The following is a 23855-nucleotide window of genomic DNA, read 5'->3' on the forward strand; positions in this document are numbered from 1 at the left end:
ATAGCGACAGCCTCGGGTTCTTCCCTTCTGAGTTTCTTCACACCCCTTTTGTGGTGAAAGCAATTAAGGGAAAAGGGAAAAGAAAATATGTGGACTGAGAGTAGTGGTAAATGGTCTTATACTTGTAGAGCGCTTTCTAAGCGCTGCAGCACAATCAAAGCACTTTCACATTATTTGCCCATTCACATAAAAGTGACATCACCAGCGACAACTTGGGGTTCAGTGTCTTGCTCAAGGACAGATTGACATGTGGACTGGAGAAGCTGGGAGTTGAATACTCAAGTTAGGAAACGACCTGATCTACTTCCTGAGCCACAGTGACCAGGTCTCTCTGACAGAGGGTGCTCTGACATCAAGACCCATCTATCAAATGAAGACTCAGTTGGTTTTGCAGGTGAATGGTAGGAGACCAAAGGCAGTGGCGGAGCAACAGGTACAATGGCAACTTGCAGAAAAAATGGCAGACCATTCGGGTAAGCTGATTGTAGGTATGACAGTTTCATCATGCAGGAGAAGGATGAATCATAGAGGTAAGTAGAGGTGACGTTTCATACAGGAACCTAGCTCTCTCAAAAAACACTCAGGAGGAGACGACAGGTAAGTTGCGTAAACACAGTGAGTGTTTACGCACCAGCAAAAAACAATCCTTCTTCTATAGAACACCAGCAAAAAACAATCCTTCTTCTATGTGTGCACACAAAAACAGAGAACTAAACTCAGTCACACACCTCAGAATAAAACAATTCAGCATTGGTCCGCCCACCCTGCATGTAACAGCTGAAAGCACGGCTCAAAATCTCACTGAGACAGATCCGATGTCCATCATCCAAAAACAGGCAGGCATTCATACACAGCAGAAGAGAGAGCAAATCTACAAATCCAGTTAGGGCAGAGGAAGAAGACAGGTCAGGGATTCATAGGTTTTCAGATGGCGGTTGCATAGTTCTGCTCAGGACCATTGACAATCCAACACTGACCCAAAGGGCAGAGCCAGTTAAACAGACAGGAAAGGAGACCCAGGCAAAAGCAATCAGGCGTGAGCCAACAACCAGAGGAGTTGGGTCAAGACAGTGAACTGTCAGCACTAACAGGACATCAGAAACTGGTCGTGGCAGTTGGGTAATTTAGACTTTTACTCCAGTTCAGAGGGAAATGCTGTACTTGTTACTGCACTACATTCATTTCACAGCTTGAGCTACTTCACAGAATCTTAATATCATCAACTAACAAATGATGATGTGCTGTCATGGAGTAATCTACCTGTACCAGGTGCAGCAGTAGTGATGCATACACATTATTTCACCAATAATTGCTTATCCAGTAATATGATGCATCTGAAACAGGCCATTCTGTAATAAGCAATATTGACTACTTGTGGTACTTCATTTTGATGCCAATAGTTCTGCGCTTTTACTTAAGTAAAGTTTTGAATGCCGGCCATTTACTTGTAACAGAGTATTTCTACACTGTGTCAATGCCAGGAAAGGCATGTTTAGTTATATAGCACATTTTCATACACCAAGGCAATTCAAAGTGATTAAAGCAAGGCCCACACTGATCAAACATTAAAATGCATTAATAGACAGAACATTAGAATGCAAATTAGAGTAAAACATTAAATGCAAATTAAAAGCAACAATTACATGACAGCACAAAGCAGCAACATGCAAGTGCAGATACCTAGTACTTTGGGACATGTGTGGCAGAATCTCACTGCTCGCGTTTCACTGTGTACCCTGTACGTCAGTAACCTCTGAGTAATGATACATGTATCGTATCTGATCTGAGTACTTTTCCCACCGCTGTGCATAACAACAGCAGCGTCATCTGAGCATCAAACAGCTCAGCTGCTCAGTGGAAACCAGTACAAGGCTGTGGCTGGACTGGGTAGCTGCCAGAGTGTGCACAAACCTGTGTGTGTGTGTGTGCGCACAAAGACTGCTGTGACCACAGGAACCACCCAAGGATAAATGTGTGTGTGTCACATACTTTGCATTGCCGCTCCTGTTGATTGACACTGTTATGATGTTGTCGTGGCTTGTTGCTGGGGCAACCCCTCCTCACATTTTGGCAGGATGACGACATGCAAGCACACACACACACACAGATGTTATCAGCCTGTAAAAATAAAAGCGTGGTCTACTGCTGATACTGGTCTACTGCCAACTGATGATAAATCTGACTGACAATATATCTAATGTGACTTCAGAGCTCGACCCAGTGCTGCCAGTGACTGGTTTGTGTGAAGAACCAGTGTGAACCAGCTGCTGATGGGAGCGAGGATTACTGACTGCAACAGCAGCAAATTAATGAAGCATCACCATATGGTTTAATTTAGCAGCTTCTCACAAACTGGCCTCTGCTGGGTGTGTCTCTCTCTCTCCAAACCCGACTGAACTTCCCTCTTAAATGCCATTTGTTACAGAGAAGCACCATATTTAAAAATCACTGTGCCTGTGCTGACCCAGAGAAACTTGGTTCACTTACAGTACTGTTTACTTACCACTTAAAAGGAACTTTCGACTTTCTACGTTTTATATTTATTTATATTCTTAAGTTTGATAAGGTACTTTGATATTTATTCATTTAATATTTTAATAATCAGCCAAAACAAACATTAGAACCACTCCACTGTGACAGAATCTAGTGTGTTATTTTATAATGTTTCTTTAGTGCAGGTTAGTTTTAGGCCGCACTCACGATCCACACCTAGAGGGGACGGAGCCTTTTCCATCGCCGCTCCCAGACTGTGGAACAGTTTAGCCCAGAGTCACATCCTCCTCTTCTGTTGCTATTATTACATCACACACTCACCCTTACACGGCTGCTTCTGAGTTCTCACAAGAATTAACTTACAGAACACCCTCTCATTTTATTTGTTTTTTAAATTTTGTCTCTCATTTTTCTTTGTGACTGCCATTTTATTTCTCTGTTAACCTCTTTGGTCAACATCTGTCAATTATAAATGTGCTCCCTAAATAAGTCTAACTTATTTGCCCTGTTGTTGTGTCACAGTTAAAGAAAGTTGGGTCAGGAAACAGAAACAAATCTTGTCTTAAATTTACCCTCAAGTTATATTTGAGTCATTTGTTGACTTCAAATAGATGCTGCTGTTTCAGTGCAGGTTAGTTTGGCCACTGGTCGTATTCTCTACTTTCCTTCTTGTCATCACCTCCACCAGTGAATGTCTCCTCCAACCCTTCCTGATCTCCCTCCTCCCTCTGGGACACAGACCTCCACTGTGTCCAGACACCAGTAAACCCACCAGGAGCCACACTGGCTGACATGTTCCTCCATCACCATGAACACACAATGGAGGTGATTCAGACTCAGTCCCACACACACCGTCCTGCTGTACTTGACCAAATGTGGATTCATCTGCTGCTGAAAATAGTCCCCAAAACATGCACTGCTTCTTCCTGTTTGTCTGGCAAAAGCTACAGTGAGCAGCTGCTTATGAAATTAGGAAGGAAGTTCGACCTGCCCCAGGAGCTGCTGATCCAGTTCTACAGAGGAATCACTGAGTCTGTTCTCTGCACCTCCATCACTGTCTGGTTTGGCTCAGCAACCAAACAGGACAGGGACAGACTCCAGCGGACATTCAGGACTACAGAAAAGATCATCGGTACAAGTCTGCCCTCCATGAACGATCTGTACACCTCATGAGTCAAAAGGAGGGCGGAGAAGATTTCTGTAAACCTCTCACACCCTGGACACAAACCGTTTTAACTCCTCCCCTCTGGACTGCGCTACAGGTCACTGTGCGCCAAAACAACCACACACAGGGACAGTTTCTTTCCCCGAGCCGTCGCTCTGATGTAATTCATATATGTCTGAATAGCATGAAACAGCAAAACAAACAGTAATTTGTATTGTATTGTATAACTACTGTACATACTGTATCTAGAAGCTCTTCTTTGACATTTTATATTTATTAATATATTGTCTCGTTTTTATTTAAATTGACTTTTTTCTTGACTTACTGTAACAAAGCACATTGAAAGTCACTGTACTGAAGTCAGATTCATTGTGTTCAACATACTTAACAAATAAAGAAAATTCTGATTCTAAAATTAAAGTGTTTTTAAAAATTTAACTATATATTTGTGAGGTGTTTCTAAGAAATTACATCTTAGGAACCAGCAAAGATGGACTAACATGTTGGTTGGAGGCTGCACATGACATTTGTTCTGTTAAATCAGTTAGATAAAATGTGGATGGACCAGATTTGTTGAAATCACAAAATGCTCAGTACTAGCCCTGAAAACCCACTCTGGTAGAACAGGAAGTCTTTATGCTCATTACTGGCTACTGTCAACACTGTCGGTCGGTGCATGCTGAGCTGTTCAAATCAATACACTTTAAATGATAACCATGTTTATTCCAGTGCTAGTCTTTTTGTTTTATAGCTCATCTTAAGACTACTCACCAAGCTAAAATGTGGGACCATGCTGTCATCTTTCTTCCTGTCCTTCATTTGTGTTCTGCTGAAATGAGATGTTAATACAAGACGCTGTAAACCAGCAGAGGTCAGTCAATCAGAGAGGACTAGAGACAGTGTTTACCTCCACCTGTTGGTACAACCTCAGATCAGCACTGCAGACAGAGGCCTTCACCTTCACGCTCTGGCAACACTGTAGCTGCTTCAGTTTGACCAGTTAGAGGACCTGGTGCTACTGCTGTGTTACTGGCCCTGCTGCGTATGCATCTTTTTGTAGTCAAGTTTTCTAGCTTGTAAATGTGGCATAAATATGCAGTAATATATAAGCGTTGGCCTCTGAAGCCCAATTCTACCTGTATTATAAAATGTTACCCACATTTCAAGGGTGAGAGTTGAGCAGCTGCAAGGCTGTAAGTGAAAACAGGTGTCTCATTCAGCATCACACTTCGACAGACAACACCACAGACACATCCAAACACTAATTCATGTGCCATGTGATTCATGAGCCTGAAGACAGTGAGCTGCTGAACAAGGACACATCTGCTCGCTGCCTAGTCGACTCACAACTCCACACTTGTCCAACAAATACAAATAGACCTCAGATCAGTAGAGTCAGAGGAGTGAGACTGGCCCTAACTTTATGGAGAAAAGTGTTTACAATAAAGTGACAAATAATAAAGAGCAATAGTATTTTATAGAACATCAGAACAGTTTTGCTTGACCCTGGTGTTAAAACAAACAGAACAGAGGGAGTTTATCACTAAATACATGATACAGGGATACAGCTAGCTTAGCATAAAGACCAGAAAGAGGGAATCAGCTTATCTTAACAAAAGACTGAAAACAGGGAAACAGTTGGCTTGGTTCTGATCATAGGTAACAAAATTAACTAAATTACCAGCTTAGATTTGGCTTGTTTCATCTGGACACAAACCAAAATGTAAAGACCACAGTTCAGTGTTTTACAAAGTTTTATATAGTAAAGTATTTATTGTCAGGGCCCCCGCATAGCTGACCATCCAACTTTAAGGAAGAAAGGCCAGAAGAAGAGGACTTCACCCAGAGTATATCCACATTAAGCACAATCAATGTGTAAACTCATCTCTTTCTGTTTTAGGTGGCTTCTCCCTCCAAAACCGAGCGTTTTCCAAACTGTGTCCAGTGTGTAAAAGTAAAAGTAAAAGTGCAGCTCAGTGTGCTCAGTGAGCGTTTTCCAAACTGTGTCCAGAGTGTGTAAAAGTAAAAGTGCAGCTCAGTGTGCTCAGTCAATCTGATGTCGTAGCTGCTCATTGAGGGTCGCAGGAAATTTAAGACAACTCAAACATTCTCTAGGATCCATCGGTTTAAATGAAGATGTCTCTGAATACATAGCAGACCTGATTTTTGTTGATTTGATAGTAAAATACCGATTGTCTTCCTCCTCACCAGATGTTGTTTTGATGTAGTTTTGTTGTTTGTAAACTCAAAAGTGATTAACTGTTTTTATGTTGTGCAGTTGCTTCAGTAGACAGAACCCGCTAAACCATGTGAAGACTGTTAATGTGAACAAGTTTTTAAAATGGGAGTCTGAATGTTGAACTGTTCCTTTAACATAGCTCAACCCAGGAGTTTGCATTGGGGCGGGAAGGGGGCACTACACAAACAATTGTGAAAGAGATACTCAAGTATGCAACTGAAAGTGAAACACAAGTGTGAAATAGTCAGTGAAAAAAAATCTAGCAAGTTTTATTGATGAAACGTGTTAATATCATGAATTTGGAATATCTCTTTTAATATTTTATTCTAAATTTTATTTACTCAGGATTATTAATTTCATGTAGTGTCGTAGCCAACAGTTTGAACAGGACGTGTGATATATGTGCTGTTAGCAGGAGCATTACTATCCATTAACTGTGTGTTTTAGTTATTACTGAAGTAATGTCAGGACTGCAGTTCACTGTAAACCCCTGTGCTGCTCTGGTCCTGGATTACCTGAGACCAGGAGACAGGGGAGGAGCTGTTCACAGGAAAACAGTAAAAACAACGGGGTGTGCTGGCATCTCATGAGCTTCATGGCATCCATGGAACAAAGAGGCAAACACACTGAAAAGCTGCTCAGTGACAGGTAATAAAAAGTCTGGTCAGAAAAAAAAGGATTCTTTCATGTATAAGATGGGATCTCACCTTTGGCATTCAAAATTAAAATGTCAGGTCATCATCAAAACTAATAAGAAAGTCACTTTCAAAGCTAATAAAGAAATAAAATAGAGATGCAAAAGAGCTCATCAGAATAATATTAAATATAGCTTGTTGTGTGTGGCTGTAGAGAATTAAAGTGACTTTACAAACATAACAATCTGCTCTGGTCACCGTTCCATCCACAAGGCTGCGCCTGAGCCCAGTGAGGCCCGAGACACCGGTCTGGACCCAGGTCTGGAGATGGTCTGCCTCCTGCTCAGACTGAGGCCTTCCTCCCAGTGCTTACTGGCCTCTCCACTGGCCTGGCTGACAAACACTGTGAGAGGCTGGGTGGAAGCCAGCTCAAACCTTAGCTCCGCTGTGCTCTTATTTGTTCGGGAGGAGGCCTTCCTCTTAGTCCTAAGCTGAGGGGAGGGCAGGGGGAATGCTGGGACAGCCCTATGTGAAGATGAGGAGGTGTCTCCGACAGCACCAGCAGAGGATGAAGAGCCCAGTTTGGCCAATGCCACAGGGATCTCCTCCAGAGACTCTGCAGAGTCTGAGTGGTACTCAGCGGGAGGAGCAGCGGCCTGGACAGGTCCCGGCGTGGGGGCCAAGGGGGGCAGGGAGGCCCTCAGAGGGTATGCTGGGAAAGGAAGTCGCTGACCCAGGGACACACTGGTGGGCTCTGCTGGGGGACAACACAGCAACACCCAATCAGGAGAAATCAGTGTTTTGTTGAGATTTAAACAGTTATAGTGAGACAGACACACAAGGTTTGTTCAGCCACAGCAGGTTCCTCATAGCTGTGAGGAACCCCGGAGTTATTATCCACCAGGATATGTCCTTTAAATCACACATAAACCAAGTCTCTAGAACTGCCTTCTTTCACCTGCGCAGTATCGTAAAAATCAGGAACATCCTGTCTCAAAGTGATGCTGAAAAACGGGTCCATGCATTTGTTACTTCCAGGCTGGACTACTGTAACTCTTTACTATCAGGATGTCCCAGTAAGTCCCTAAAAAGCCTCCAGTTAATCAAAAATGCTGCAGCCAGAGTACTGACAGCAACTAGCAAGAGAGATCAGATCTCTCCCATCCTTCTCCTAACATACAAAGCCCTTAATGGCAAGGCTCCATTGTATCTTTAGATCTCCCACAATCATAAACACAATAAAACAACAAGACACCATTAGTGGTGCAGCTTTATGACAAATACTGAGACTCCTCTGCTGTTCAGTTCAGAGTAACACTTCATTTTCCAGCCTGGACTGATGGATATCATAAGGCCGATATCCAAACTACCATCTGTGTTTCCTCAAAGAGCAGACGTTTGTGGTGGAAATGAAGAAAAAATGTGTTGTTAATCACTGTACTCTATATATCAGCATTCTGTATTTCTGCAATTTGTGATTATGCCATTATTACTGTGCAATTTTCACAACATTCATTTTGTCTTTACACTAATATTGCTCCATTGTTACTGCCATAATATTACTGCCTCTAATAGAGTATGAGAGGAAAGTATTAACTGTATGCAGGCAGACAAGAAAACTGCCAGAAGAGCCTGAAACAGTGACGCACACACAGTGCTACCTTCACTCGTCATCACGGAGGACCTGTCACACAGGTGTGTACAGTACGCTGTGTGTGTGTGTGTACCAGGGGGTGGGGCTGTACTCGAACAGTGCTCTCTGGTCACTTCTGCAGGAACTTTACAGATCATCTTCTTTTTCTGTAAGAGAACAAGGACTTAGGTCATCTTCATCTCTGACTGTGCCGCAGACGTCTCCAAGACAAGATCATGTCTGTACAAAGTCTGTCCAGAACTGGATTTTAAAATCCAGTTGAGTGCAGGCTGCAGTCTCTAATAACAAAGCTGAGTGTGTGCGTATACCTGTGTGGTTTTCTGTGTGTACCTGTGTGCGTCGGTGTGTGCGTCCTGTTGTGTTGAGCTCTGTAGAGATGGCGGGTGTAGCTTCTTCTTCCATGACAGGACTGGACACACTCCTCGCTCTGCTGTTAGCCAGGAACCTGACACACACACACACACACATCAAACCAAATGGACATTTATTTGTAAAACACTTTACAACAACCAGTAGAGTGACCAAAGTGTTTCACAGTAAAATAAGAAGCTGGGCCGCCCCCCCAACAGTCAAATAGTCGAGTCTTTAGTCGAGAGATCTGTCAGTCAACTGAGACCGTTCTAGTCCAGCCTTTGTTTTTATTTTACAAGCCAAACTAAGAAAAAGTTGTACGGTATTATATCAAATAATGTTCTGCTGTATTGTTTTCAATGTAGTACTGGACACAGATGATTCACACATCACTAGTTTCAGTTTTAACTTTGATTTTACATATTGTTTCAACATTTTTTGATTTGAGGGTATATTATATTTTATATTTTGTTTCGCTAGTGTGCATTAAAATAGAACGCAGCGCCAAGCTGGTAGTTTGTTGTCTCTTTTTGGTGTGCCAAGCAGCTCAGTACTTCCTCCTGTGGTTTGAGGGGATCCGCATGTATGTACATTAAGGTCAGATCTATTGAGCAAATTGTGTAACGAGGAAAAAAGAACAACAAAACCCACTAGGACAAGCCACATAAAGGTGAAATATACTTTATTGACGTGATTTCAAACATCCTGGTCTACAGACTGCCGTGGCAATTATTGTTTGAATTTCTCCTCCATAGATAGGTAAACAACGGTACAGATGACAAGAGATGTGTAACACTCTAAACAAAGCGGGTAACTGAGAATCCCCATATTTTAACTGGCATAATGCAGACATAGTAACTTCTCCAGCTTTACAACAATTCTCTCTAACGTTACAGAAACAAGGCATTAACAGACATGCAACATGTGTTTTTTTTAAACTTACTGTTAAGTCCCACCGAGTAGTGGAAACATTGCTCCCTTTCAAGTAGCTCCAAGGTTGGTAAATCCAACCAGTGGTCACTGTATCTTCCCCCACACAACCACATACAGTCCCAAAGTAGTGAAATTAATTCCAACAGGTAGCGTAGCACTGACAATAACATCATGAGTCGTGAATCCGCTTGTTAACCAGCAACACATCACATGCTGCAGACACACTGGCCTCAAGCAGTCAAAACAGACAGGTACTGTGCTCCAGGGGAATCCATCGTTGATCAGCTGATCACCACTGCAGGGGCCTCACTGGCCGGCTGCTCGTAGGTTAGACCCGGGCAGGTAAAACGGCCAGTCCCTGTACAGGAACATTCCCAGACATGCAGTAACCTCAGGCCCTGTAATTTTCTCCACATCCTCTGGTCACAGTGCAGCAGCAAGAGGGAAAATATATCCACAAAACCAGGGGTAGTCGAAAAATTCTGCTTTTACAATGGCACTGGTGGATGTCAGGCAAACTCACATGAACGCACAACGGCCTGGAGATTATGACCATTCAAGGAAATCCTTAAACTATCACATAATACTTTATGTTGTCATTTAACTTGCGAGAGAGTTTGTGAGACGTGTATAAACCGAGTTGCTTCTGCACAGAAATACTAGAATCTACGTTCAGCTCATTTTTTGAGCTTTAGGTCACATCTAAGATGAGAATTCACTGTTGTAACATTGTAGATAAGTCAACCATGCCCTTTAGTAATAGTTTCAAAAACTGGGCCAGTGGTCCAAAGACTTCTTTAAAACAGTCTTGTGGGTACTGAGTGACGTGCGGTGAGGTTGACAGCTGGTGAGGCACTAACTCTTTTACAGTCAGATTTACAAATACAAATTGTCTGTTAACAGACAATGCGTTATGTTTTATATCTCATATCAGCATTCTTCACACAAACGTGACCCATATTTAATTTGAGGTTAAAATTTATTCCAATTGAGCTTATTTCTAACTAGAAATAATAAAAGTTTATGGTCTTACCTTTACTTGTACACGAAATCCATTTGTCAGCTGGTATGTATTACAAACCCTTTTACCGTTCGAATCCAATATTAAAACAAATGTTTTCAATAAAGAAGATCCTTCTGGACAAAAATGTCCAGACTGTCAAAAATGTTTTGATTGAAAGTCCAGATTTGCGAATTTTCTCAGCTTGGAAATGTAATCTTCCATTTTGATAAGGCGGATTGTAAAGGAAATATAAACAAGCACGAAGAAGATTGTAGGTAGCGCAAGAATCTGTGGGCTCACTAGCGCCCTCTGCCTTGAGGCAGGCGTACTGTTTGCCTCACCGAGTAACTTTTTTACTGGGTTTTATGGTTAATCTGCGAGCCTAAACACGTTAATATGCGAGCCTAAACACGTTACAGAACTACATTTTATACAATATCCAGATTATGGCAAGGCAGAGCATATAATCAGCGTGTTTGAAATAATTTTATCTGCGATATATAGAGGGACAATAAATTAGACCCATATAATAAAGGGCTTTTAAATTGTTCCACCTGAATCACATGCTAGCAATAAGGAGTCTCTGAAAGAGCATTTAGACAACACAGAAGGGACACAGATGTTCCAAAAATATAACTTAAATAAAATTTGACAAAAATACAGATGTGGTTGCACTAAGCAAAACTGGACTCATAACTTTAGTTTATTTAAAATCCTAGCTACAAGGGCAACAGCACACCAGAAGATATCCTCCTCTACAAGATGACTGCAGAACTATTCTCAGCCCCACAACAGCAGCTTGCATATACAGTATATACATTTTTGCTTTCCTAACAATAGTATATGACATCAGGAAAGCAAACTCAGCAGCCACTTTTCACAGTAATTATCACTCACTACCACACACAGACTGTAGCTCAGCCAGCAACCAGCGTGCACCTCTGACCCCGCTCAGCGCTGTCAGACCATACTGTATACACCGTTTACTTTGCCCTCTTCCTTCACCTGCACATAGCTGAGTGTGTTACTGAATCTTAATGTCCTTCAATTACATAAAATTGCCTAACTGTAGGCGTGTCACATTACCAGCTCACTGGCAAAAGACTGTCATAGGAGGTAATTTATAAGTGCTGCTCTTTAGAAACAATGCGTTCATTGTACAGACCCGGCTTATAGCATCACCAGAATGGTTGTAATGTTAGTGGCCCCCAAGGAGCCAGTTGTCAGACCACAAGGAAGCCTGTCAGAATAAGCAATGATAGAAATAGCATTTATGTTTATCTGAATTCTTAAAGCATTGCTGATGTCAGTCTGAAGGGGAGCTTCATATGCAGAGAATAGCTACATCTGTGCACTGAGTCACAGCATTTTCAAAACCATACATATTAAATGTCCTTTAACTTTTCCCTCCATAAACAATCCTCAAGGGACACATCATCAGAAAGTGGAGAGGCAGCAGAGATGGGAGCATGGTGTGAGAGGAAGAGAGAAACATAAGATCAGCATTGTGGAAAAACTGAACTAATCCCGGGAAGGCCTGCATCAACAGGCTGGACTTCATGTCTCAAGTATCCGCTGCCCAACACAGAGAGCAGGCTATCTAAATGTCAGTGTTAAAGTACAATATAGGTCATACATTTTCATCATTCATTTATTATACACAGCCTTTGAATGACCGCCCTACTAATGAAGTGCATCTCCAAGTAATAATTCATGTCTCAATTTGCTGAAGGTTTAGGAACCCTACTTAAAATAATCTCCTTCTTTTCAGCTGCTTTCCCCTGAAGCAGACTTAACAGTTGAAATAAAATTAAATAATTAGATAAATCTCCTCGATTCACTGGCCAATCAGTGCATGTTGAAATAACTCCTTCCACAAAGTCGACATTTTACACATCCTGCAGTCTGAACTGAATCATTTACAACAAGAAACATCTGCATACACAGGGCATTTAATGCTGATATAAGTTTGTTGAAAAAAGACACAAATGCAGAGACTGACATATGGATTTTAAGAAGTGATTTGGGATCATTCAAATACAAGTCAGGATTAATCCAGCCCTAGTTGTCCTGTACTTCAAGCGTGTGGGTATAAAAAAAATAAACAAAAAAAAAAACATGGCAGATTTAGTTTTCGATCCACAGGACAATTTTACCAGATTTTTTAATAGCAAAAAGCAAATAAGTGCTATTGTAATGAACACTTCAAACTGGAACCAGAACCAGCTGGCAGCATGAAACAGTGACTGTACATGTTACTTAGTAACTTCGTGTTTTTTTGTGTTGGGAACACTGTGTCCTGGTCACACTACTGTGAACACTGCAGTATAAATAAAGACTCCTACCGGGACCAGCTAAGGGCACACAGCCACAGTGACTGGAGTTATTTCTGAAAACTCTCAGCTCCCTCCTCCCATAGCTCAAACACACACACACACAATATATACTTTGTTTGCTTCCTGAAAGTCACGGCCAAAGAATTTCACTTTGCACACTTTGTTTTCTGCAAAGAAAACTGTGTCCATGGCAACAGCTCCAGCTCACTGTGTTATGAAATGACTTAGTGGCTGTTTACTAAAATTAGTCAGGACACGGTCAGTCAGCCTGAGCCACTCAGAGCGAGCTAGGGGCTGAACTCAGACCTCCACAGAGAGCAAAAGGGTCTGCAGGGATCTAGATTTAGCTCATTCTTAATGAAGTGTCATACAATCAGAAGCGGAACAGGAAGGAACTAAAGGACTTACTCTCCCTCCCCCCGCACAGCCGCACTGGTAGGTTCCTCTCCATTCAGCTGAGGGTTGGTGTAACCCAGAGTCCCTGAGTAGTTCACATCCTGAGGGGTTACAGCAGAGTAGAAAGGATTAATAACCTCCCCCCACAATGAGCCAGCATGACTGGGAGCGGATCATCACTTACCTTGATGACTGAAGGAGCCGCCATCTCCTTCATGGACCCCGGTTTCCTCAGGTCCCTGTTGCTCTGCCGGTGTCGCTGCCGCATGATGTACTCATAGGTACTGAGTCTGTTCCACACTGTAAACACACAGAGTTTATGGCCGCTCTGCCTCCACCTGCTGGCATCTGCTTTAAACTGCAGCTTTGTCTAATTCGTTTTCCCCTTCAGTGTTAAATTCACATTTTTATTTAATTTTGGAAAAACTAAAGGACAGTAAAGTGTTCCACCATACACCCTGAACTGGGACATTACAGGAGGATCAAACATGAAGACTATTTTACGGCAGACAGTCAGGTGTCAACTCTTACTCAGGTAGATGTGGAAGCAGAGGAGGTGACAGAGCAGCACAGATGACAGCAGACCCAGAGCGATGGTGACAGCAGCCAAAGCAGGAATCACCACTGCTGCCGACCTGAGCGGAGCCACCGGCAGGAAGACAAACCACATGCCTGTCTCATTCCTCACTACAGGGGACACACAGACAGGTGAACTGTGCTGAAAGGAACCCTGGGAGCTTCTAGGTAGCCTTTATTCACAGATGGTCCTCTCAAGCCATAAAGACTCCTCAGAGACGTGCACTAGCTGCAGTAACACAGATCTGAGGTTAGCGCTTACCCAGGAAGTGTTTGTCAGTACGGAGTTTGGACGGGTCCACAAAAAACTCAATGAAGACATAGAGGGCGATAACAAGAACCAGAGAGATGCCCAGCAGAGCCGAGATTACACTGTGGAGGAACAACCTGCAGGATACACAGCACTACTCATTACACACAGTACTATAAAAGTACCATACACAAAAAGAACTCCTGTGTTCTCAGAACTGTTAAATGCAATCGTTCACACTGTAAACAGAACTGACTGAAATACTGTGAAATAGAAAATTATAAACAATGTCAAACATAAAGAATGTGATCATACAACTACAATAGAAGAAACTAAAAACACCAGAAACAATTTCCAGGTTTTAAAGTAACATATGTGTGTGTGTGTAAGCTATTGTACATCTCTCATTCAATGTTTTTGCTCCACTTCCTGATGATGACCAAACTGTGAGCATGTGATGCAGATAAAAAGTGATGGTAATATCAGAAGAAGACACCGCTCTGCCTGATGATATGTTGATTTATAATCAAGGGAAACATTTCACAGTGTGCTGATTCTTTTCTAATAACAGACACCAGAGTTTAGCAGTGAACATCCCAGTCTCCACATTATTCTGAGCTGCAGTGACAGAACAAAAACAGTGACAGTCAGGAACCCTGTCGGGAATCCAGCTTTTATGACGTACTTAGTGTCAAACTCTCTCTGTTAGATGCTCTGCTGTCTCACAGCTGTTGCACACACGATATCTCATCAAGGTGGCTCGCTTTGATGAACATTAGGTTGCGGCTCGTTGGCTGTCTGCCTTACTACAGAAAAGAGGTGTCACTTGTGTTTTAACAACATTTCACTTATGATTTATTGATCCAGGAAATTTTGATCAGTGAGTATTTCATCATAGGTCTGGCTTTATGCTACTTATTTTAAATTTAAAAAAATTCAGGCAAGAAATCAGCTATTTAGATTTAGAATATCTGGTCTGTCTGTCCAAGCGATGATTAGGGTTATGTGGAGATCTGCTCCAACAGTTTCAGAGGTGTGAGTACCAGCTAGCAGACCAAGCTGTCTCCATTGTGCTCTCTTTCCTCTTCATCATCAAACTCAGACTGCATTAAAATCCCTGCTGTCTTGGATATTCAAATACTAAAACTGAAAAATGATTACCTACCAAACGTACGAATTTCTGAATAGGCAAATAACTGGGTCCAGGCCTAGTGGACATAAACTGGATCAGTCAAGGACAGGAGACATAACAACAACAACACTATAATGTAATCATTACTCACTTGTAGTTTCTGCTGCCCACACAGTTATTGAGCCACCGACAGTGATGGTCGAAGTTAGCGACACACTTGTTACAGGCACTGCAGTGCTTCGACTTTGGCCCCCTGGAACAACATGAGACATACTGCATGATTGATACAAAGAGTTTTCATATATTAAATAAACTGATAACAGAAGATCTTCCTCACCTCTCCCTACTGGGTGCATATTGTGCAGTAGTGCATACTGAATAAGTAGGACAGAATCAGAGAAGTGGGACACCAGGAGGTCAACTCTGAGCATCTAATTAATTAAAATAAAATGTTTAAATAAGATAATTAAAATAAAAATACAAGTTTTATTTATTGATGCTGCTAACGGTGAACTGAAGCTAATTCTTACACTCTGTGGAAACCTAATCCACCCTCTGTAAACACAGGAGCACAGAGCTCCCCTGGATAATGTAACAGCTCCTCTGACCCAGTTCTCTGCTGCTTCCTGGGGGAAACCAGCCCACTGACCTGATTTCTGAGGCTGCAGCTCCAGATCACAGTGGTTCATGTCAGACCTCATTCCCTCACTGAGCACTTTCATTATTTACATGTTGAGAATTATGCAGCATTAAACAGACTGCTGAGGACTCAGGCTGGATTTAAAAAAATGTTTGTGTGTGCAGTTGTTTCTCATTGAATGTGGTTAGGGTTACATGATAAAATGTCTATGTTGTGCCAATCATATTATTACAACATGCACAAAACGGCAGTTTTAAAGGTGCAGTCTGTAAGATCTAGTAGGACTTATTAGCAGAAATGGGCTATAGTATGCATAAATATATTTTCATTAATGATGATGAGGAATGACGCCAAAGTTGCCTGTTTTCTGCTGCACAAGTAATTTAGCCACAGTGAAAGTGAGATATGAACATGATATTGAATTGAACTTTTACCTCCCGATTATCTATTTTTCAGCGCTCCTCGCCTTACTGGGAGAGGTGGTGGCCTAGCATCGGTTTTTAAACATATTCTGAAATGTTGCCTTCTTCCGGTCAAGGCCTATCCTAGCTTTGAGGTCCTAACTTTTACTTTAACTCTCCGCTATCCCATTCTATGTGCAGTCATATACCGTCCTCCCAAATCCAAAGACTTCATTAACGACTTTGGGGACTTCCTATCAATGCTTGTTCCACAATTTGACTATTTTTTGATCTGCGGATTTTAACATTCATATCAATAACCCCGTTGATCAATTAGCTAATGACTTTAATGCGCTGTTACCGACTCTTTTGATCTTAGGCAGGCAGTTTGCTCCCCCACTCATCACCGAGGAGGAATGCTTGACCTGGTCATTTCTCGAGGCCTGACTGCCTTTATCAGTGATGTGTCTAACCTAGCCATTTCGTCATCCGTTTTGAGGTCCGGGGAGCAGACCCCATTACTTGTCCGACTGCCCCAGCCCAGAGCCGCAGGATTATCACATCCTCTAGACCATCGGACTTTGTGGCGGCCTTTTTGGCCTCGGATTTATATTCTTTAGGAATATATCATCCCACTCTGCCTCCAGAGACTCTCCTCGCTGCATTCGACTCTACCTGTGTCCAGATTATGGACTCTATTGCCCCGGTCAGGAGAAAAAGAATTAGAAACTACTTGGACCCCTGGCTCAATGACACTACTTGTGCCTATCGGAGACGCTGCAGACAGGCAGAGCGCAAATGAAGGAAGGACGGTCTACAAGTCTCCCTGGGCATTTTGAGAGACAGCCATCAGGCTTATCGGAGAGCTGTGAATGGCGCTAAGGCTCAATATTTATCTAATGTCATTTTGGAAAATAGGCATCAGCCGAGAGTGTTGTTTTAAGACCATTAATGCTGTTATTAATCCCTCTAGTGCTCTACCTGTCGAAGCCTCGAATACTATTTGCAACAACTTCTTAATGTACTTCAGTGAGAAAATTTGGGCCATTAGACAGAGCACCCCGTTTTCTTTACCTTATACTCTACCTGTGGCCCTTTCTTCCCATACTTTCACCTCGTTTGCCCAGGTGTCCATTGCCGAACCTAAAAAATGTGTGCTCCAGCTTAAACTCGCTTCTTCCCCTCTAGACTCCCTCTCTGGGAAGATTTTTAAAGAAGTCATTGACACTATTGCTCCTCTGGTGGTTATCTTCATTAACTCCTGCCTGAGCTCGGGCTTAGTTCCTGCACCCTTTAAGCATGCGGTAATTAGACCATTGCTTAAAAAGCCCAATCTCGATTTGACCGTATTAGGAAATTTTCGTCCAATATCTCTTCTGCCTTTTTTCTCTAAAGTTATTGAGAAGCTTCAAGGTGCGCTTGGTGCTTATCCAGCTCCAAGCGCACCTTTATCGGTTAGAAACCGTTGACAAATTTCAATCAGGGTTCAGGTCTCGACACAGCACTGAGTCTGCCTTACTCAAGGTACACAATGATATTGCATTAGCCCTTGATGCTAGACGCCCGGTCATTCTAGCTTTGCTGGACCTATCGGCCGCCTTTGACACAGTAGACCACTCTATTCTGCCTTTAAAGCTCGAGCACTTCTTTGGCCTGGGAGGTGAGGTTTTAAGTTGGTTTAAGTCGTATCTTACCAACAGAACCTATTCGGTCATCATCTGCGACTATTCTTCCAACACAGCTCCTCTGACCTCAGGCGTCCCACAAGGCTCCATTCTGGCTCCTCTGCTCTTTTCCTTATATTAGTCTCCACTTGCCGCTATCATATCTAGGCATAACGTTTCTTTCCATTTTTATGCTGACGATATTAAAATTTACATGCCTTTGGTACAACCTGAATCAGGCTCATTTGCTTCACTGCAGAACTGTGTGCGCGAGGTTAAGATATGGTTAGATTAAAATCTCCTCTATTTAAATGAAGAGAAAACTGAATACATTCTTATTAGCTCTGCCCCAGCTGTGGTCATATGCAACTTAGGCACTTCTGCACCCCCCCATTCTCAAACGTTGTAAAAAATTTGGGTGTCATATTTGATACAAATTTTAACTTCAATAAGCAGATTAGATCTGTGGTAAAAACTAGCTTTTACCAACTGAGATTGTTAGCCAAGGTAAAACCATTCCTATCTCCTGCAAATTTAGAGAAAGCCATTCATGCTTTTGTGACCTCCCGCTTGACTACTGTAACGCCCTCTATGCCGGTTTGCCCCAGTCAGCCTTGGCTAGGCTCCAACTGGTGCAAAATGCGGCCACCCGTCTGCTCACAAACACTCGTCGGCAGGCCCATATCACCCCAGCGCTGCTGTCTCTCCATTGGCTGCCGGTAAAATGGAGAGTGGAGTTCAAGATCCTGCTTTGTGTGTTTAAAGCTGTGCACGGCCTTGCCCCCTTGTATTTATCGGACCTCCTGTCCAGATATGTCCCTTGCAGAACTCTACGGTTGTCAGGTCATCTCGCCCTTGTGGTTCCCTCTTTTCACTCTAAGTAATGGGGAGGTCGCGCTTTTGCCGTGCATGGCCCTAGACTGTGGAACTCTCTACCCTTAGATGTTCGCGCTGAAACGGAGCTAAGAGCTTTCAAGTCAGCTCTAAAAACTTATTTTTTTAAACAAGCTTTTAATGTTTAGTCAGTTTTATCTGTCTTGGGGGCCATTGTTTTTTAGTCTGCTCCCACAGCAGTATGCTGGACGGAAGTGCGCTATATGCCTAGGAGTGCTTGTGCCTGTCTTATGTTTATCTATTGCTTGTGTAAGACTTTGATTGTTTTTAATTTTATTGGTGTTGCACTTTGTGCTCTTTGAGTTGGAAAGTGCATTATAAATAAATATTATTATTGTTATATTATTATTATTATGACTGGACAAAAGTAGCTGTCACGCATGCTTCTTAGGAAGAAATCCCATTTTTATGTAGCCTATGGATTTATCGACTTTCCTCGCTCTACAGCTGATTCAACCAGGCTGCTTTGAGTTTCACTTTCACTTTCGCCCTCTTTATAAAAGTAGATTGTAGACTCACAGGTATCTGGTTGACTTCATCACAAACAGTGCAACCAAATCATTTTCTGTGTGTATCCAAATGTTGTGACTAAAGCTAACATGTTCCCAGGCACAGTAGTTCAGCAGTGTGGCTGAGTTCCACTGTGGCACCTTCAGGTGTGCCCAGGCTCTGAGGTTGAGCTCTGTTTCACACCTGCAGTTTTGACCAAAGGAAAATCTGATCCTTTGCACAGTAGGTTTGGGGTACAGGTACACAGGCGGTCAGTCTATCAGAGAGAACCTGCATGTTTCTGAAATGGCCAAAGCTTCACACCTTTTGAGAATTTTTTTTTCCTTTTTATGAATGTGTGCTTTAACCTCTTCTTATTGTGATAAGATGGTGCTGACCACTCCACCTCTCAAATGGTGTGAGGTGTGTATGTTGAGTGTCTGGTGCTACTCACACATCAACCCGGCAGAGGTAGCAGTGGCAGTTCTCGATGACATGTGCATGTTTGGAGCGGTCGAACACAGGGACCGGACCTTTATCACTCTTTGTTCTGACACTGTAGTCAGCTGGGTCGATGGACACGGCCATCACGTGGACACACAGGTGACAGACGAACATGATACCCGTACACTGACATACAGATCAGGACTCTTTACTGAATGAAAGCAGTTCTTTCAAACACCAGGTCTAACAGATCCTAATCAGAAGGTGCTTATGTTGAAAAACAAAGATCTATGATAATGAGGAGTTTATTGGTGAAACATCAGACTGTTCTCACATATTTTCCATTGCAACCTTTTTCTCTAAATATTTTTTATCAACGTCTCTTTGCCAACACCAGCTGTAAGGATACAATGTAGCCTGCAGGGATCCAGTGTGCGGGCAGCAGGGGGACAAACACGCCAAAGCCAGTGACGGCAAAATAGACATAGAGCAGCCAGGCCAGCAGCTGGAAGGGATGTGGCGGCCAGCTCCAGCCATTGGTCCGAGAGCAGAGCCGCAAATCAGCTCGGTGTGGGCCATCCTCGCCAACCGGCACCGTGCGGTTAGGGTTCCTGCTGCACACATCCATCCTGCACACATTAGAGACTAGTGTCTGCTCTTTCAGTTAGAGAGCATGGTCTTCATCACATGATCAAAAGATGAGCTGCAGGGTGAAGCTACTTTATGATGACTGAACCATCCCTGAATATGACCTAAAACACACCTGTCATTCTTACCTGTGCTGGAGTTACATTGCTACACAAAGGAACTCAGCAACAGTTACAGCTGTGCACCATCAGACCACATCACCTATCACCTAATCAATGCAGTTTCATTCATAATATTTGTTTGAAAAATGACTGAAATGACTGACCCATCATCAAAATATTTGATTTTTTTATTAAAATGTTTTTGTCAGTGGACTAACTCATCAGCTAATTGTTGGAGCTCTATTTGTTATTATTCTGATATTGCCTTTTCATGCACCAATTAATGATTAATTTATAGTCAGATTAATCTATATAGATGATAATCATTAGTTGCAGTCCTAACTGTGGCAGACACTTTTACCGTTATTTTCATGGAATTTTATAAATATAAACGACTTATTGATCAATCAAGACAATAATCAACAGATTCATTGATAAATAACAGTAACATTGCCAAATACACACATCGACGGAATGGATTAATTATATCGTGAACAGCAGGTCCATTGTTACCCTGTCTACAAAAATTCCTACGACAGCATCATTGTTATGCACGTCTGGCAGCACCTGAAACAGGTAGGAGAGGCAGCTCACCTGGTTAGCACCGGTTAGCGGGCCCTCCGCTCCGCGGCATCTCCTCCCGGTCTGGGCCTGAACGGCGCGTGCAGCTCTTCCGTCCCTACGCCCTGGAGGACCAGGGTGCTGCTGTGAAGAACCAGAGAACCACAGACCTGGGGTTGACCTTCCCAATCCTGCTGTTAACTCACATCCATGCCGGCTGCAAGCACAGCTGATTTAGCCCACTGCTACCCGGCTACATAACGGTGCTCAGCCCGCGGATGTTAGTATGTTTATCCAGATGATATTTGGATTAACGCGTTAGTTTCGTGCTAGTATGCTAATCGGCAGCCCCCTATACATACGCAGCTAACGCTAGCCTCGGTAGGCGGACACCGATGCTGCCATACTAGCTACCAAACGTCGACATACGTTGAAACGGTGACCGCGGGCCGTGAATCTAACTACTGCCCTTAACGATTAAATTTAACGTGGAAGACCATTTCAAATGTTTAACAGCTGCTGGTGATTCAGCTTACCGCTAACTAGCCCATTAGCCTAGCTGCTACAGCGTCCACTGTCTCTATGCCGGTTTCCTTGGTAACGCTCCAGGTCCGCTCGTATTGGTCAGTGAGCTAACCCCGCCCCCTGTCTACTAACTGCTCTGAGAGCGCCATCAGACTGGGACCGCGGTGTGAACGGGATGTGCCCAGCAGGGAGCAGCAGACGTTTACACTGACACCATAGTGACTTAAAGTTACACTTGACGTAACACTTACTTTTTTAGGAACACACCATGGACCAGTGCCACAAGCCACAGCATTCATACCCAGGGGTGCAAGATGGTGGAGAACTACATATACCTGCATGTCCACCTGGATGACAGACTGGAAGCCTAACACAGTCAGAGGCTGTCCATAGGAAGAGACAGAGCAGATTCTATTTCCTGAGGAACCCAGATGCAGCCAGATGTTGCAGATATTCTCTCAGTCTGCTGTGGCCAGTGTAGGTTTCTTTACTGCTGGGGCAGCAGCATCGGAGCCATTGACACCAGCAAACTGAGAAAACTGGTCAGGAAGGCTAACTCTGTGTCATGGATGGTTCTTTAGAGGAGGATGCTGATCATACTGGTGGACATCATGGAGGACACCCCCAATTCTAATTCCAGTTTTATTTGTATAGCACCAAATCACAACAAAAGTCTTCTCAGGACACTTCACAAAGTAAGGTCTTACCTTACTATCAAGTAAGGACCTTACAATCATCATTATTATTATTATAGAGGAAAACCCAACAAATTCCCCCTGAGCTGCACTTGGCGACAACGGGGAGGAAAAACTCCCTTTAACAGAAGAAACTTCCGACAGACCCTGGCTCTTGGTGGGCGGCCTTCTGCCTCGACCGGTTGGGGTGAGTGGATAGAGGAGAGAGAAAAGAAGAAAAGCAACAAGACACAACAATCAAACACTGATCAGGTCGATGTGGCTGGTGACTGCTCGTCAGAGATATAGAGCTCCAGGGCAACCTGCAGAAAGTTACAGGGAGAGAGAGAGAGGACACACTACGGGAGAGAGGAGAAACAAAGTTAGTAATGTGTAATGGGGGCCCCCAGCAGCCTAGGCCTATAGCAGCATAACTAAGGGAAGGCTCAGGGTCACCTGATCCAGCCCTAACTATAAGCTTTATCAAAAAGGAACGTCTTAAGTCTAATCTTAAAGGTAGAGAGGGTGTCCGCCTCCTGAACTAAGACGGGAGCTGGTTCCACAGGAGAGGAGCTTAATAGCTAAAGGCTCTGCTTCCCATTCTACTTCTGTGGACTCTAGGAACCACAAGTAAACCTGCACTCTGAGAGCGAAGTGCTCTGTTGAGATGATAAGGCTCTACGAGGTCTTTAAGATATGATGGAGCCTTGTCATTAAGGGCTTTGTATGTTAGGAGAAGGATTTTTAAACTCAGGAAGTGAGTACGGTTACCACAGGAAACAGCAGTCTGTCAAAGGTTCCCCATCTCCCATTATTTTAATCATACATGTAATTAATTTATGTCCTTAACAATATTTGTTATCAGTGCTCTTTATCTTGTAGCATACACACATTCTTTAATAAGAATGGAATAAATATATCATGCGTATCATTGAATCCCTAAATAGTAACTGCAGTCATATTTTTTGAGAATATCCATCCATTTTCTATTTAACGGGGTCACAGGTTTTTGAGAACATTTTGCCTCATTTTATACTTTTATCTGAGGACATTTTACACAAGTATTTTTACTCAAATACTGTTTATTTAAAATAACAGTACTTTTACTGGAGTACAGTTTTCCAGGACAAATTCCACCCCTGTAAAACAGTGTTATTTATCCCTCTTTTCCCCCTACTGTTGTCCTGTTGCCCTGTGTTGTCTTCCACTATCTACCTTTAAATATGTAAATGAGATACATTCATGCTGCTGTCAGCAGCATGCATATATGCAGGACAGTGGCAGGAACTGAAAGCTCAAAGGTCATGACGTGTAAATCACAGTTGTAGTCAGCGTTCTTCAGAGAGAACACGGTGTGCCCCACAGTTATAAGTGAGTGTAACCTGAGCTGTACAGTTGGACTCTGAGGCTCTGTTTGAACACATCTGCTGCATCTCTCCTTCTGCTGTATATTCAGGACTTATATGTGTAGGAATACATGTGTGTGCACAACGGCAGGTCTCTGACACAAAGATCATCATAATAACAACAGTAGTAGTAAATAAATTCAGTATGAAGCTCCTTCCAGGTAACTATGGTCCAATCACTGTCCTGTAAATCTCTCTGCGTGGTCCGAATGTTCTCTTCTAGAGTTAATATTTCTGTGAAAACA

At 42.9% G+C, this 23855-nt stretch overlaps 1 protein-coding gene across 2 annotated transcripts; it reads right to left on the minus strand.

Moving 5' to 3' along the window:
* Positions 1-5650: 5650 nt before the first annotated feature.
* On the minus strand, positions 5651-21605 carry zdhhc1 (zDHHC palmitoyltransferase 1). Of its 2 annotated transcripts, none has more exons than XM_020602675.1 (11): positions 21039-21605; positions 20105-20324; positions 19706-19881; positions 15315-15416; positions 14044-14168; positions 13737-13892; positions 13390-13505; positions 13218-13306; positions 8517-8631; positions 8260-8332; positions 5651-7289 (listed from the first exon to the last, which is right to left on the minus strand). In XM_020602675.1, exons 2-11 carry the CDS (start codon positions 20321-20323, stop codon positions 6787-6789), a joined length of 1674 nt encoding a protein of 557 aa, XP_020458331.1. In that variant the 5' UTR covers position 20324; positions 21039-21605; the 3' UTR covers positions 5651-6786. The 2 variants fall into 2 exon arrangements, with proteins under 2 accessions (XP_020458331.1, XP_020458332.1); XM_020602676.1 differs by having other exon boundaries at positions 5651-7286; positions 21039-21604.
* Positions 21606-23855: the final 2250 nt, after the last annotated feature.

Source organism: Monopterus albus, unplaced genomic scaffold, assembly GCF_001952655.1.
Source record: "Monopterus albus unplaced genomic scaffold, M_albus_1.0 scaffold57.1, whole genome shotgun sequence".
NCBI lineage: Eukaryota > Metazoa > Chordata > Actinopteri > Synbranchiformes > Synbranchidae > Monopterus > Monopterus albus.